Source organism: Caloenas nicobarica, chromosome 1 (assembly GCF_036013445.1).
Source record: "Caloenas nicobarica isolate bCalNic1 chromosome 1, bCalNic1.hap1, whole genome shotgun sequence".
NCBI lineage: Eukaryota > Metazoa > Chordata > Aves > Columbiformes > Columbidae > Caloenas > Caloenas nicobarica.
In genome coordinates, this window is record NC_088245.1 from 33,840,592 (window position 1) to 33,856,124 (window position 15,533).

General features: G+C 38.6%; 1 protein-coding gene across 1 annotated transcript in view; it reads left to right on the forward strand.

The window, feature by feature from the left end:
• Window positions 1-15,533, forward strand: part of ARID2 (AT-rich interaction domain 2) — a 103,528-nt gene that overhangs the window by 65,826 nt on the left and 22,169 nt on the right. The window contains exons 7-15 of the mRNA XM_065658064.1: window positions 3,316-3,382; window positions 3,467-3,717; window positions 4,835-4,931; window positions 5,011-5,220; window positions 5,605-5,769; window positions 6,921-6,996; window positions 10,043-10,177; window positions 10,635-10,834; window positions 11,202-14,050. Of these exons, the coding sequence (XP_065514136.1) occupies window positions 3,316-3,382; window positions 3,467-3,717; window positions 4,835-4,931; window positions 5,011-5,220; window positions 5,605-5,769; window positions 6,921-6,996; window positions 10,043-10,177; window positions 10,635-10,834; window positions 11,202-14,050 (4,050 nt within the window). The remainder of the gene's footprint in view (window positions 1-3,315; window positions 3,383-3,466; window positions 3,718-4,834; window positions 4,932-5,010; window positions 5,221-5,604; window positions 5,770-6,920; window positions 6,997-10,042; window positions 10,178-10,634; window positions 10,835-11,201; window positions 14,051-15,533) is intronic.

A 15,533-nucleotide genomic window follows, 5' to 3' on the forward strand; every position in this document is an offset into this window, starting at 1 on the left:
TTGGAGTCTCCTGTCTCAGTGAAAGTTACAGAATTTGTATTCACTATTGATCTGCATTAGTCTTTATAATAGGGTTCAAGTGAAATCTGTTTGTCATAGCATCTCTCAAAAAAACCCAGCATTTTTAAAAAAGTTTGGACAACTTGATTTTATGCCTGGTGTTTTGTTTGAGACTTTGATTTTGATAGGCCAGGCTAACTGCACTTTTAAAATTCCTGACGCGACTGTCCATGCATTGCAGAAAACATTGCTTCAGGCTGTTTGTCCTTCTCTGAACAGAATGGTAACTTTTCTGAGGGAGGTGGTCAACTCTCCTATGTGATGGTGCCTGCTAGGAGGTGGCTTGTTGGAATCAAATGGAAAGTTGCTCTGCCTTCTAAATACTTAAGAGACTGATGCCTTGTCCTTGGCTAGGAACTTACTTCAGGTATCTGTGGTAAAGCTTTTGGGTGTTTTGGAGCTCAGCGTAGTCATAAATGTGTATCAGGCTTCTGTCTGTACATTCATTGTTGCCACATGCTTGTCAACAGCTAATGTCTTGGGAAATCCTGACCCGTCTATAGTTAGCAGCCCATCTCTAAAATAGATACATTAAATGCCACATGCAGTAGCTTGTGTCATAGCTGCTTGGAGTTCTGAACACATTAATTACTGATACGCTCTTTCAGTTACTGGCTTGTTGAATGGAGGATGTAGGGTAATACTTCTGAGTCTCCAGTGATATCGCTGGAGGTTTTGCAGAATGTTTGAAATTTTAAAATCTGTGAAGCATGCCCAGGAAGCCTGGTTTGTTACTGCAGTAGGTTTTCATGGTTGTTCAGCCACCCATGACAGCTGCTGGCTTTGGGAATGCAAACCTACAGCTGTTAGCAAGGAAAAAACTCTGGGGCAGTTCGTCAGGTAAAGCAACGTTCTTGGTGAGCGTGATCACCCACGCTCAAGAGGGAAAAAATATTTTAAAATTGTTCTTTTTGAAGTGGTATTGTCTGCATATTCATGTCCTACCTGCAGATTCTCTTCCTTAGAGCTTTAAGAGCCTTTCCAGATCTCTGGGACTCGGAGGAGCTGAGGTGGTGAGGGACACACATCATTCTGGTAACAGGGCTTGTGCATATGCTCTAGTTAATCCTGAGGCAAAAATTCTCTAGCTGAGTGGTTCGCATCTTACCCTCACAGCATGACTGTATCATGAAACAATTTGAAGAATAACAGTTACCTGTAAGTAAACTTTATTTGGTGCCTTGGTGTCTCTCTTATTACAGCTTACAGAAAGGAGCCATGTTCTGTTCTTTTCTGAAAAAGATAATCTCATCTGAGCCGACAACTAGTATTGTTTGACAGACTGCTTCTTTAGAAGGGGAAACTTTCTCAGTTGTTTAGGCAACTAGCATGAATCTGATTGTTCTGCAAGTTTTAGGAGAGAGATACAGTTTTCCAACAATATATTCCTGTCCTTCTCTTTAGCCGTAGGACTTTGAGGCTTTATCTTTAGCAGTGTCTGTAGTGTCTTCATCTGCAAAAAACTTAAATCCTCATTTTCCATCCCTTTGAGAAATGTTCAGGATGATTTATTTGCCTTCCAGAGAGAGAAAAATTCCTCCTTTATGACTTATATTGCCAGAGTTGTGGGGGTTTTGTTTGTTTTTTGGGTTGTTTATTTTTTGGACTACACCTTAAGAAGCAGAAAGTGGATTATTGGAGAATTCAGCTAGCAAAACGTGATGATGCTGTGTTTACTTTTAACATGTGACCACAGTTTTAACATTGTATTGTGATTGACTTGGGCCTCTTCCAGAGAGATTCAGGTTGAAGACTTTTAAGTATAAACAACTAATCTTTGAAAGCTTCAGAGGGTTTTCTTTTAAGTAGCAGTGAAATGTGAGGCCTTAGTGTCTTCATCGCTTTTCCAAAAGAGAACATCCTAGAGGAGAGTGTGCACTGACTGGTAAATTTCCAGACAGTGTATTTGTGTGCTTTTTGAAATAATGACTGAAGCCTTTTCTTTAAACACTCTCCTTCTCTAAAAGTAAAGGCGGATCAAAATGAAGTACTTTCTGCAAATTTTACCTGCCTATCTTGGTCTTCGGTGTTTCTTGATGATAGCCTCAGTATTAATTAGAAAAATCTGTTTGTCACAAACTGTAAGAAGCTAGACTTTTATCTGGCTGTTCTTGTCTTTGCCAAAGTGAGGTAATAATCCTTTCTGTGCAAATAATCCTCTTTACTAAAGAGCACTTGGATGTCATGTAGCAGCATTGCAATGGAAAATAAAATTCTTTTCCTTCTAATTTAGAAAATCTGTAGTATTCTATTCTGTTTTTCAAGAAAATAATAGTGTCAAGCTAGGTATGAATGCTGTAATTTAATAATTACATTTGCATAGCAAAATTTCTCCTGCTGTTCAGCTGGTTGTACTTCCCATCCTTCCCTTTTTATCCACATTTATTTGTGGTTTTATTTTGTGATCATAGCTGAGAGAGGAGCTGTATTTCATTAGTGAGTCAAAGGAATTTATAAATTTTTATTAGTCAAAGGAGTGTTTGTATTTTTTATTATGATATACACATTATAACATATATATAATCATGTATTTTTATATTAATATACTACATCACAATGTGTCTTTTATTAGCTTGCAAAACTTGATTAATTTTTGATTGATTCATGAATTTCAACAGGACTAGCGACATAACAATCAGTAACAGATCAGGCCCTGTTTTTGTTAAATAATTTTAATTCCGGCCTGCTCTGTTTTGCTTATATTTATAAAGATTTTTTGTGATAGTGGTGCTGGCTTCTCTCTTTTCATTGATTTTTATGATAGTGTGGTAAACATAGCAGAAGCTTTAGAAAATCTCTCCAGATACGAACCTGACTGCCGTGCTTGTAGCAGGAGCTAAGGTCTGAAACTGAGAGGAGTCACCATCTTCTGCTTTAGGAGTTCAGAGTTTAGAGGAGATGAAGGAGAATGAACTGTACTTTTCTTGTGCTTAGAATTGCTGTATTTCTAATTGTTTGTGGGAAAACTGTTTCGGTATGTGCTTCAGCGAAGTACTTCTGGGGTAGCGTTGGTTGAAGGCGTACTTCTGGTGCTTGAAGAGAAGAGTTTCTTAATATTAAGTACTGAACATCTTGCATGTCATCCCATGAGTGAGAAATATTACTACTATTAGATGAATCAAGGTACTAGGAAATTTTGAAAGACAATCCTTTTCATATTTTTTCAATATTTTTAAGTAATAGAAATAAAAATAATTAATATTTAAAGAAATATAATTCCCTAGAAATTAAGCGTGTTTTTAATTCTTTCTTCAGTTTTGGAAGGATATTGTTGAGGATATTGAAGTTCGTGATCTAATTTCTGACAGAAGCAAATCTCAAGGTGAGACATCTTGACTTATGTTAATACATACATGTTGGTAAATATAGCAAAGGAAGGACTAACATTTGTCTATTTACTTTGTAGATATTCCATCTGAAGAATGGATTTGGGAATCCTTATTTCATCCACCTCGCAAATTGGGCATTAATGATATCGAAGGGCAGCGGGTACTTCAGATCGCAGTGATTTTACGGAATCTTTCTTTTGAAGAGGGAAACGTTAAACTTCTGGCGTCTAATCGTACTTGTCTTCGGTTCCTGCTACTCTCTGCTCATAGTCATTTTATTTCGCTACGGCAGTTGGGACTTGACACGCTGGGAAATATTGCAGCAGAGGTAATGTGCTTCAAAACAGAACAATTAAAATATAATTTGGTAAAAGCATTACTTTCGTGTTAATTAAATGAATTACTTTTTTCCTTGATCATTGGATGAAGCAGGAAATAAATTATTCTCTGAATTTGTAAATAGCAATTTGAAAACAAGTTTTCAGGGCCAAAACAGAATACAGACTGTGTCAGTTTGCCTAAATAGAATCACACGCTTAAATAGAATCAAACTGATTGCGTAGGGAGTTACAAGATATTCGTAGTGCATCATTTTCAGTTTAGTTTCCCAGAGGGAAGAAACGACTTTAGTTAAGTTCTGCAGACTGTACACTAGCTTCTTCACTTTATAAATATAACCTTTAGTCATAATTTCAAAACAGTACATTTGAGAAAAGAGGGTGGTAGAGGGCTTTATGCCATGTGTAGTGGGCACCAGTCAGCTAGTTGTGTGCCACTGGCTGTATCATGAGGTACCCTTTTCTTTTCAAAGAGGTTTGCATGTAATAAAATACACCATTTTGGTATGTCATATCATGGTGCAGATAAATTATACAGATTTTATAGGTAGATAGGTTCAGATGTTCCTTATATTTTAAAAGATAACATAAAAGTCAAATGCATAGGTGTCAGAGAGTGAGACTTGAAGTATTGGTCCACTGCGGAATATTGAAAAAAAGATGGTGTTTTAATTTACCATATATCCAGTTTCTCTTGAATAAGAGGCATATTGTAATGTCTGAGAGCTCTGATTGAGAAGCAGAAGTAGATAGAAACAGGATGAACAACTGCAATAGCGTTTGGGAAGGAATGTTTGTCATTTCTCAAGTTCTGTTCTTTGTTGGATATTAAAATATATTTGTTTATACTGTTGACTGCCTGGGAATAAAGTTATTTTCCTAATTCTGAGCACTGGCAAGTGTAAATTAGACTGAGATTTCAGAGAAGGAGGAGGGGTCTCAAAATGTCAGCTACAATAAAAAGCTCACAGGATTCTGGTTTTGTGAACACAAATGTCATTTAAACACTTTTGAATATTGTATTTTGGTATGCAAATTTAAGGTTTTGAGCCATTAGCACTGTATGGATAGTGTTTGTCATAGATTTTGTGTTTTTTTTCTCATCAGCTTCTTTTGGATCCTGTTGATTTCAAAACTACTCATCTAATGTTTCACACTGTTACAAAATGCCTCATGTCAAGGGATAGATTTTTAAAAATGAGAGGTAAGATCTCTAGCTATTCTGTTGTTGTATTAGAATTGTAATTATTGCTATGTAAAACTATTTTGTATTTGTTCTTCAGGCATGGAAATCTTGGCAAATCTTTGCAAGGCTGAAGATAACGGTGTCTTAATTTGTGAATATGTGGATCAAGAATCCTATAAAGAGATTATATGTCATCTCACGCTACCAGATGTGCTGCTTGTAATCTCAGCACTTGAGGTGCTCTACATGCTCACAGAAATGGGAGAAGTGGCCTGCTCAAAGATTGCTAAAGTGGAGAAGAGCATAGGTAATGGAGAAGCAAAATCTACTACTCTCACTTATGTAGGAAAAACTTAAAAATATGTCATGTTCAGTGATTAAAAATGTGGCTTGATTATGTCTGTGTACAGCTTAGGGATGAATATTAGAATAGGAAGTTTTACTAAAATTTAGTTTCTGTCCTCAAGAAACTGATGATGCTAATAACTAGGGAAGCTAAAACTTTTGAAGTAGGGTGGTTTGTTTTGGTTTGGTTTTTAATGCCATGAGGGAAGTGTGTAAAAATCTACAGAATCCTGCAGAGGCTTGTTTTCTTTCAACACTTGGCAATTTTAAAGCAAATCGATATGTCCCAGCAGCATTCATTTGTCTTGTCCTAATGTCGTTGTCGGTTTTACATTTAATACTTTAGATACATTAGTATGTCTGGTTTCTATGGACATCCAGATGTTTGGACCCGATGCGCTTACTGCCGTAAAACTCATTGAACATCAGTGTGTTACCCAGCAAATACCTGACGTCAGACCGCAAGTAATGGATCACGGTTCTTCACAGGCCCATGCAGCAGGTGTCCCAGGTTAGTGTCACTGCAAGAGAACATACTCTTCTATAGAATTTCCTATGTGGCATCCATGATTTTTCTCTCCTGTAAGTTTCTGATTAATTTGCAGAAATAAGTATGGTATTATGCATAACATATGGTATCTTGTTCAGACACTTGTTCACAAAGCAAATGTAATGCTATGTTAGCCACTGTTGTGAAACAGACTTTAAAAGAATCTTAATATGTTTCAACTGCTAAAGTGAAAATTTACTGAAAGTTATGTATGCTCCTTATTTTAACTTGTTGAGTGGAAAGAAAAAGTATTCATTCTAGATTGTTCCCGTGATTTGTAGAGAATTAGAGGTCCATTATATGTTGTGTTTTATGCAGAATATTACTGGGCAGTACCACATAGTATTTGGTAGAATTGCGGAGGTGGGATAGACACATGAAAACATGGCTCTGTTGAAGCTGTTAAACAGCTTATTGTGATGTGAACCAAATTTTAATCGCACATATACCTCATTCTGTCCTTACTAATAAAAGCACATAGCAGTATATGACAAGTGCAGACAAAAGGGAATACAGCTATTCGTTCTGGGGAAAAAACATGGAAAGAACCATTAGGACAGATACTGGCTTGCATGTTTAAGCATTCTGATTCTGGAATGGGTACGGATACTACAGTGAAAGCAACTGAGAAAGAACGTGACTAAGGGGATGAATGAGAGTGAACAAAAGGAACTGATGTGACATCACAACAAAATTCTGTATATATATTTACTTCCACTTGGGAATTCGAAAAATAATTGCTGTGTATTCATGCCTGTTCTGGTGGAGTATTTTGCCACTCTTAAATCAGGTTCAGTACTCTAAAGTACTGAGATCATGGATCATCACTGGGAGTCCGGATGCTGTTGTTCACTAAGCGCTTACATCACCGTTGCGCTTCAGTGGCAGCTCTGGCCTTGGCATCCTCTGCCACACTTCGGCAAATTGTGGTGCAAATCTGTAGTCTGGTTAGTGCACCTTTGTGACTTGTCTTAGCTGGATACATCCTTGGTTCCAAGCACAGGAGAAACTGTATCAGTGAAAATCATGGAGTTGAAGTGCTTCATTCAGGAGAACAAAAATCATTTCAGCAAGTTTGGTTTGTTTTTTTTGCTTCCTCTCATTCTCTACAGCCTCTAGGACAGCACCACATGTTGCTCCACCACCAGGAATAGTAGAAATAGACAGCGAGAAATTTGCATGTCAGTGGTAAGTGCATAGTTCTATTCAAATACTTTAATGAAGAGAAAAACCAAATGGCTGTATTCATGTGTTGCAGAACTTTGTAGCTTGCATCTATTTACTGTTAGACTCATTTTTCTGAAAAGTATAAAGCAAAACCGTTCTGTCATTCCTTTGAAGAAGTACGAAAGAAAACCCTCAACCAGAATATTTATTCTTCGACAGTTGACACTTGAAATTAGTTGTTTTCTCTCTTAGAATACAATTTAGTTTGATTTTTAACTCCGATCTCAATTTTTATTTATTTTTTAAATTGTCAAGAAGCATTATCTGTTTCATCAGTGTTTTCATCTGGTAAGGTGTTGCTGTATTACTGCACCAATATAAAAGCAATTATCACACTATGAAACTAGGCCCTGCAAAACTCTCTTGTGATCATTGTGAACCTCCAGCAAGTTAAGGAAGATCAAAGCCTTTTCCATCCAAATTCTCTTGCTTTCAACTAATATTGTTGTCAGATATTTAGAGAAAAACTATTCCGCCTGTGGTTCTCATGCGGACTGAGAGTGATCTTTCTGAACTATTTGACTTATATAAATCTACTCACCTTCTAAATATTAGTATTCATCAATTCCTGATGGACCCTTCCACCTCTGCTGCTCCACAACTTACATGTTCATCGGTTGTCTTACGGATCAGAGAAGGGCTTTCAAGATAAACTGAGTAGAATTTGTCAAAGCTTAGTGCTTCAGGTCATGATGTAGTTTCATTTATGCTTCCAGCAAAACTTTGATTGTATGGGGGAAATGTTGCAGGTTCTTGTTGGTCAGCTGATATTGTTCCCATGCTTCTGTTTGCATACTGCAAAGTATTATTAATGTACACTGCTGAAAGACTGAGAAATTTCACGTTTAGACATTTAAACAGGGATACCTGGAGTTGAAATCACTGCAGATCAATTTGGCAATCTGCAAGTTGGTCTCTATGCAAAGCTAGTTTTCTAAGCTGCCTTTCTAATTAATGGAGTGGGAGATTCCCCAATAGTAAAATGCATTGCCTTCAGCTGTCTGGTTTCTGATGAGATTAGGAATTGCCTTCTGGTGCTACCTTCTCTCTGTTGAGCAGAGAGAGCACTAGACATCTGGCTTTCGGTAGTAAAGTTGTACACAAGCTGAATATTGTACTCTCTATAAAATGCAAAATAGAAGTTTTGACTGTTGAAATAACTGTGGGTAGGTACCATGCTGCAACTGTATGATACCATCAAATGACAGAAAATGATGAAGCAAACCGTAGAGCATTATATCAGGAAGATTTGGAATAGCTGCTTTGTTTCTGGTTCTGTGTGCTTCTCCAGCTGTCAGTGTTGAATACTTGTATTTTGTACTTGATTTTTTTCCGGTTAATCTTAAGTAGATACTAGCTAGTGAAGAATAAAAATTAACATCTAGTCCTGAAAATTCTTCTTAAACAGTAACTGTGCTCCCCCCCAAAATATGCAAATTGAGAGCAGAGGAGTAGCCTCTTCCAAGCGTTTTCATCAAGGCTTACATGGAGTGTCTTACCTTCATGTAAATTTTCATGGATGTTTTCGTCATTGTTTCCTATTGAGAGAAATGGGAAAATAAGTAAATCGTAACAGCAGAATTTAGAAAAGTTACTATCTTTCGGAAGCAGCGGTAGGACAATGCACTTAAACTGACCTTCCTGGATGTATTATTAGCCAGCTTAGCCTGAGTACGAGTCCCTGTAAGGAAGGTGCGTGTGACAGTGCTAATCGCAGCTCCCATTTCACCACGTCCTGAATATCGTCAGTTTGCTGGTACCAGTGATGGTGTGTCAGCCTAATATGATGTACCTGACTGGACAGTCATTCATCTGAAATGCCCAGTTTAGTTAATACCTAGACTTCCTGATACCCAGTGTAATCTCAGTTTTTGTAATAATAAAATTTTAACACAACTGCAGGAGAAATGGCATTATACTTTTTACTGGTTGTGAGAGAACACAATTTAAAGAAGGTATTTTAGTAATTTGCTTTTTTTCTTCTGTAGCACCTAATTATGTTGGGAGAGTAGGACTCTGCAAAGGAGAATGCAGTGTGGTTTTCCAAAGTGTTAGCACCATATAGTAAATACTGACAGTTTTAAAAATATTTTTATAGTTTGAGCCCATATTCTGGTACTGGTATTTGAGCATTGTGTGAGAGTTGTTACTTACCTCCATTTACTGCTGGGGATGAACTCTTCCCACATCTCTGGGCTGGAATAGTGGGTCTGAAAGCAAATTAAACTGATGGAAAATGTTTCCTTCTCTCACAGCTTCCTGACTGGGGGCTGGATGATCTGTGTACTTGTGGAGAGTCTGTAGGAGATACAAATGCTTTCCCTGGAAATTGAACGTTAGGCAGAACAAGTTGTTCAAGGATTTTATTAGTGTCTATGTAGTGTGGGACTCTAGGAATGACTGTGTGTTTCTCTCTATACTCTGTTAGAATCTCAGTCTCCTCTCTCCTGCCTTCCCACCTCTGTCAGAATGACAGGATTGAGATTATTATTCTATCTTTGGTTTTACTTGTATTTTAAAGTGAGACTACGTTAGCGGATCAGTTAACAAAATCTTGGTTAAGATACAAATATTGACTTTTGATATAAATTTCTGATGAAGAATTAGCTAGCATTCAGTCCATCTTCTGCTGAAGTACAATCATTAAGAAATAAGAATAGAGCTGTGGGGAGAAGACATCACCAAACAATGCGTTCTTTTTTGGTTTTGTTTCTGAATATACAATAAAAAAGACATACGTAGAGACTATTTTCTGTATTACATGTGTAAATAAGATGTTGCATGTAAAATTGACCGCATGTGTTAGGGGTCTTATGTGCTGAATCATAAGCAGTGAGAAAGGAGAAAGTATGGAACAGATATTTGACAAGACGGTGTACTAAAAGGCTGTCTTCCCTGTTGTTATCAGGTCTCTAAAGTCTCTCTGATACAGATAGGAGTGTTTTAACAACTCTCTTAAAAGTACTCTCTGTATATTTTGCTTCATAATTTATTTTTTCATCCTCAGGTTGAACGCGCATTTTGAGGTGAATCTTGATTGCTCTGTCTCTCGAGCAGAAATGTACTCTGAATACCTCTCTACCTGTAGTAAATTAGCTCGAGGTGGAATCCTAACATCAACTGGATTTTATAAATGTCTGCGGTAAGACAAACATTCACGCAGCACTAAAGAAGCAATTGTATGTGCTCAGTACTAACCTGCAGCTTTAGATTTCTTTGAGAAAAGATCTAATGAGTTTGAAAGACTTCTGGAATTTTTTAAAGAAATGTTTAGAGTTTGTTTAATTTTGTTTCATTCTATTTCCGGATCTTTGGCAGGGTTCTTTCTCCGCTTATAGTCCTTTTAATTCTTTCTGAAGTAGTTTTTGGAGGTATTGCAGTTTTCCCTTAACTTGGATGAGATCTTGGCCAACCACCTGTTGGACTTGTTAGTCCTCAATGATGAATAGTCAGATGCTATTGGAGAATCCTGCTGTATTGCAAAGATGCAGGCATTAGTGTAGCTACACTGCACACAAGGGCAGTTAGTTAAAACAAAAGCATTGTGAGAGGATTGAGTTCTTGTGTTTATTAACATGGATTTTTGTTGTGTTTGGCAGAACTGTCTTTCCAAATCATACAGTGAAGAGAGTAGAAGACGCAAGTAACAACGGTCAAGCACACATACATGTGGTAGGAGTGAAAAGGAGAGCTCTGCCACTTCCCATTCAGATGTACTATCAGCAGCAACCAACGTTGTCTACCCCAGTTGTCCGGGTTGATTCAATTCCTGATGTGTCTTCGACTCCTTCGCCAGCAGGTTTTTAAATTAATTGAAAATCAAGTATTTTGCATTGTTTCTGAAATTACAATAAAAGGCAGAAGTTTTTGAAAATAGTTTGAAGGTGTTGGAAGTTAAGGCCACATATTTTGATTGCTTTTATTCAATAATGTTAGGAACAGTATTGCAGTATGTACTTGCATGCCATTGTAGTATTTGATGTGTAACCCATCAGTCAGCAGACATGCCATTGTTGCTGCATCATTAATTCAGATGCAGTGTAGCTGAGAAGAGAAACTGCTTTATACAGAATTACAAATTCAAGCCTTGGATTTTTAAAAATTTGTTAGGTTAATGTGTTTTTAAATAATTTTTGCTTCCAAACTTACTGTGTTTTTTTCAACAGGAATCCCGCATGGGCTACCAAGTCTAGGAAATCACTATCCGAGGACCCCTATTAACCAGTCTTCAACTTTGACAGCAACACAGATGTCTTTTCCAATTCAAGGTGTTCATACTGTGGCACAGACTGTTTCCAGAATTCCACAAAATCCTTCTGTTCATACACAGCAGCAACAAAATGCTCCAGTGACTGTTATACAGAGTAAAGGTCCAATATCCTGTGAAGTAGTGAAGGCCACAGTAATACAGAGCTCTGTTCCCCAGTCTGCAGTTCCTGTTACTATTGCTGTAGGAGGAGCACCACAAGCTTCTAATCAAAATTACAGCACTACAGGACAACAGCCGTCTGTTACTGTTGTTGGTTCTCAAACGTTGCTTCACCACCAACCTGTAATTCAACAACAGTCTCCACTGCACGCAGTGGTACCGGGACAGATCCCTTCAGGCACTCCTGTTACGGTAATTCAGCAAGCTGTACCTCAGGGTCATATATTTGGCAGAGTACAAAACATACCAGCATGCAGTTCAGCAGTCTCACAGGGTCAACAGCTAATCAGCACATCATCACAACCTGGGCAGACGTCATCTCAGCAGTCCTCTGCTGGTAACCAGCAACAAGATACAGTCATCATAGCACCACAGCAGTACGTCACAACCTCTGCATCTAACATGGTTTCTGCTACCACAGTTCAGAATTTCCAAGTAGCAGCTGGGCAGATGGTTACAATCGCAGGTGTCCAGAACCCACCAACGTCTAGGGTAGGGTTTCAGAACATTGCACCAAAGCCTCTGCCGTCTCAGCAAGTTCCACAGCAGCCGATGCAGCCGCAGCAGCAGCCTCCGCCACCATCCCAGCAAAGTGTAGTGATTGTAAGCCAGCCGGCTCAGCAAGGTCAAACATATGCACCAGCCATTCATCAAATAGTGCTTGCTAATCCAGCTTCTATTCCCACTGGTCAAACTGTCCAGTTGACTGGACAGCCAAGCATTACTCCATCCTCTTCACCATCCCCAGGTCCGGTTACAAATAATCAAGTCCCTACAGTTATGTCATCTTCATCTACCCCTCCTCAGTCACAAGGACCCCCTCCTACTGTCAGCCAGATGCTTTCTGTAAAGAGGCAGCAGCAACAGCAACATTCACCAGCATCGTCGCAGCAGCAGGTACAGGTACAACCACCAATACAAATGCAAGTTCAGTCACAACAACCTAATACAGGAGTTGGCCAGCCTAACTCTGGTGAGTCTAGTCTGATAAAACAACTGCTTCTTCCCAAAAGAGGCCCCTCCACTCCAGGGGGGAAGCTTATACTCCCAGCTCCACAGATTCCTCCACCTAACAATGCAAGAGCTCCTAGCCCTCAGGTGGTTTATCAGATGGCCAATAACCAGGCACCAGGCTTTGGAGTTCAAGGACAGTCTCCAGCTCAGCAGCTGCTAGTTGGGCAGCAAAATGTTCAGCTGGTCCCGGGTGCAATCCAGCCCCAAGGGCCAGTCCAAACAGTACCCATTTCTAATTTACAGATATTGCCAGGCCAGTTGATCTCAAACAGCCCAGCAACTATATTCCAAGGGACTACTGGCAACCAGGTTACGATAACAGTTGTGCCAAATACGAGTTTTGCTACTGCAACTGTGAGTCAGGGAAACGCAACTCAGATCATTGCTCCAGCAGGAATTGCAGTGAGTGGAGCACAGACAGGAGTTGGGCTACAAGTGCAAACTCTTCCAGCTACTCAAGCACCTTCAGCTGGACAATCACCGTGTACTGCTGCTCCCCCATTCAAAGGTGATAAAATAATTTGCCAAAAGGAGGAAGAAGCAAAGGAAGCAACAGGTTTACACATTCATGAACGTAAAATTGAAGTTATGGAGAATCCTTCCTGCAGAAGAGGAGCTGCAAACACCAGCAATGGGGATGCAAAAGAAAATGAAATGCAGGTGGGAAGTCTTTTAAATGGGAGAAAGTATAGTGACTCCAGTCTACCTCCTTCTAACTCAGGGAAAACTCAGAATGAGGCCAATCAGTGCTCACAAGTCAGTAATGGGCCATCATTAGAAATGGGTGAGAACGGAGCTCCTGGAAAGCAGAACTTTGAACAGATGGACACACAGGAAATTAAAAGTGATTTGAAGAAGCCCCTAGTTAATGGAATCTGTGATTTTGATAAAGGAGATGGTTCTCATTTGAGCAAAAACATTCCAAATCACAAAACTTCCAATCATGTAGGAAATGGTGAGATATCTTCAGTGGAACAACAAGGGAATTTGGATGCCACGCAGCAAGATACTGCCAAAGGTGATCAAGGGGAAAGAATTTCTAATGGGCCTGTATTAACTTTGAGTAGTTCACCTGTTGTAAGCGGTACACAGGAGGCTGCAAAACTGTTAACCCAGCAACTTAGTGGTACCAACACTGATTTACCTAATGGACCTCTAGCTTCAAGTTTGAATTCAGATGTGCCTCAGCAACGCCCAAGTGTAGTTGTCTCACCACAATCTACAGCCTCTGTTATACAGGGGCATCAAATCATAGCAGTTCCACACTCAGGACCTAGAGTGTCCCAGTCTACCCTGTCATCCGAAGTTCGGTCTACTAATGGCACAGCAGAATGCAAAACTGTAAAGAGGCCAGCAGAGGATAATGACAGGGAAACTGTTCCAGGAATTCCAAATAAAGTAGGAGTTAGAATTGTTACAATCAGTGACCCCAACAATGCTGGTTGCAGTGCAACTATGGTTGCTGTGCCAGCTGGAGCGGATCCAAGCACGGTAGCGAAAGTAGCAATAGAAAGTGCTGTTCAACAAAAGCAGCAGCATCCAACCACGTATATACAAAGCATGGTCACACAGGTATGTTGCAGTGTTCTTTTTACGTTTATTCCAACTGTGATTCTGACTAATACTGTGAAATAATGTGGGTGAAAATGTAAACTCGGTATCTCTTGCATAATATTTAAAATATTCAGAAAGTTATGGTTACTCATCTTTCACAGACTGAAATTCTAATAGTTTGCATACTTCTTCGATGTCAGTAACAGTAGTGGAATTTAAAATAGTTTGTAGCTTGATAATATACAGTCAGGAAAGAACTTCTGCTCACTGGTTTCTTCCTTAAAGGATTAACTGTTCTGAAAACAACAATTTGTTGTATAGTCTTGTAAAAAATGTCAGAATTGTTCTGCATTTTATTCTTGGTCCTTGTTGCGTATGGAGGGGTGAATATGTCTTTTTTGCAAGTCAATAACCGCAGCTGCTCTGGCTTGCTGAAATGACTGGAAGTTCTTGCATTTAAAGGTGGTCTTGAAAGGCTTCCTTCAGACATTCACTATGGTCAGGAGAAAGTATTGTTCTGTAAATTTGTTGAAATATTTGTTTGTTTATTGCAAAAATATTTGTAACGTTTATTGATAACAATACACATTGTTTGGAAGGTTTTTTCTGATTGACAAAATCTGGGGAGGGCTCTTTCTGTTGGGGGTATTTTTGTGGTTTGGGTTTTTTTGTTTTGTTTGTAGGGGGTTTTTTGTTTGGTTTTTTGTTTGGTTTGGTTTGTTTTTTGTTTGTTTGTTTGGAGTTTTTTAATTGTTATTTCCTCTTTCCTCAATGAACTTTTTTTTTTTAACCATTTGGAAGTGGTTACTCCCTAACACTTTACTAGAAGTAAGGTATGGTTATCAGTTGTATGAGCATTAATAAGTACAAATAATCTTGTTAAAGGTTATTCAGGTCTCTAGAGTTTAACTTTGTACATGAGCAGAAAATCCCTCTCTAAAAAAAGTTCCTAACCTGAACAGAAGCAAAGAGAATAGAATAGTAGGTCTGACAGTCACAGAGTTCTGACAGACTGTGGAGAGGAGAAGTAAAATCTTCAGTGTATGTTAGTGCATTTTGACCTTGAGGTAAGACAGGTCTTTTACTTCTTATCTGCCTGTTTTTTTTGGTTGGTTGGGATTTTATTTGTTTTTGGCGGAGTAGCACATAGAGACCTTATGGACTTAAACATAGCTCGAACTCAAAATTCAGTAAGTGATGGACAGTGCTACTTCTCTTCCTGTGTCAAACTGCCATGCTGTCAGAGTTATTTCTATAAAATGCCTTTAAACTGATATGTAAATTTTCACTTAGGTTTTTTCAGAGAGAGATCCCTATTTCTATTTGTTCTTACTAAAAATGAATTGACCAAAATGAAAGTGTCTTTTTGCAGCATACGGAGAATGCACTAATTTTCAGTAGTGCAAACAAAAAAAAAGCAAGCTAAACCTAGCTCTTTACAGTGTCTTTAGCTGTTACACAGTTTGAATTTCTAGTATAGCTTCGCTAAGGATTTGGCTGA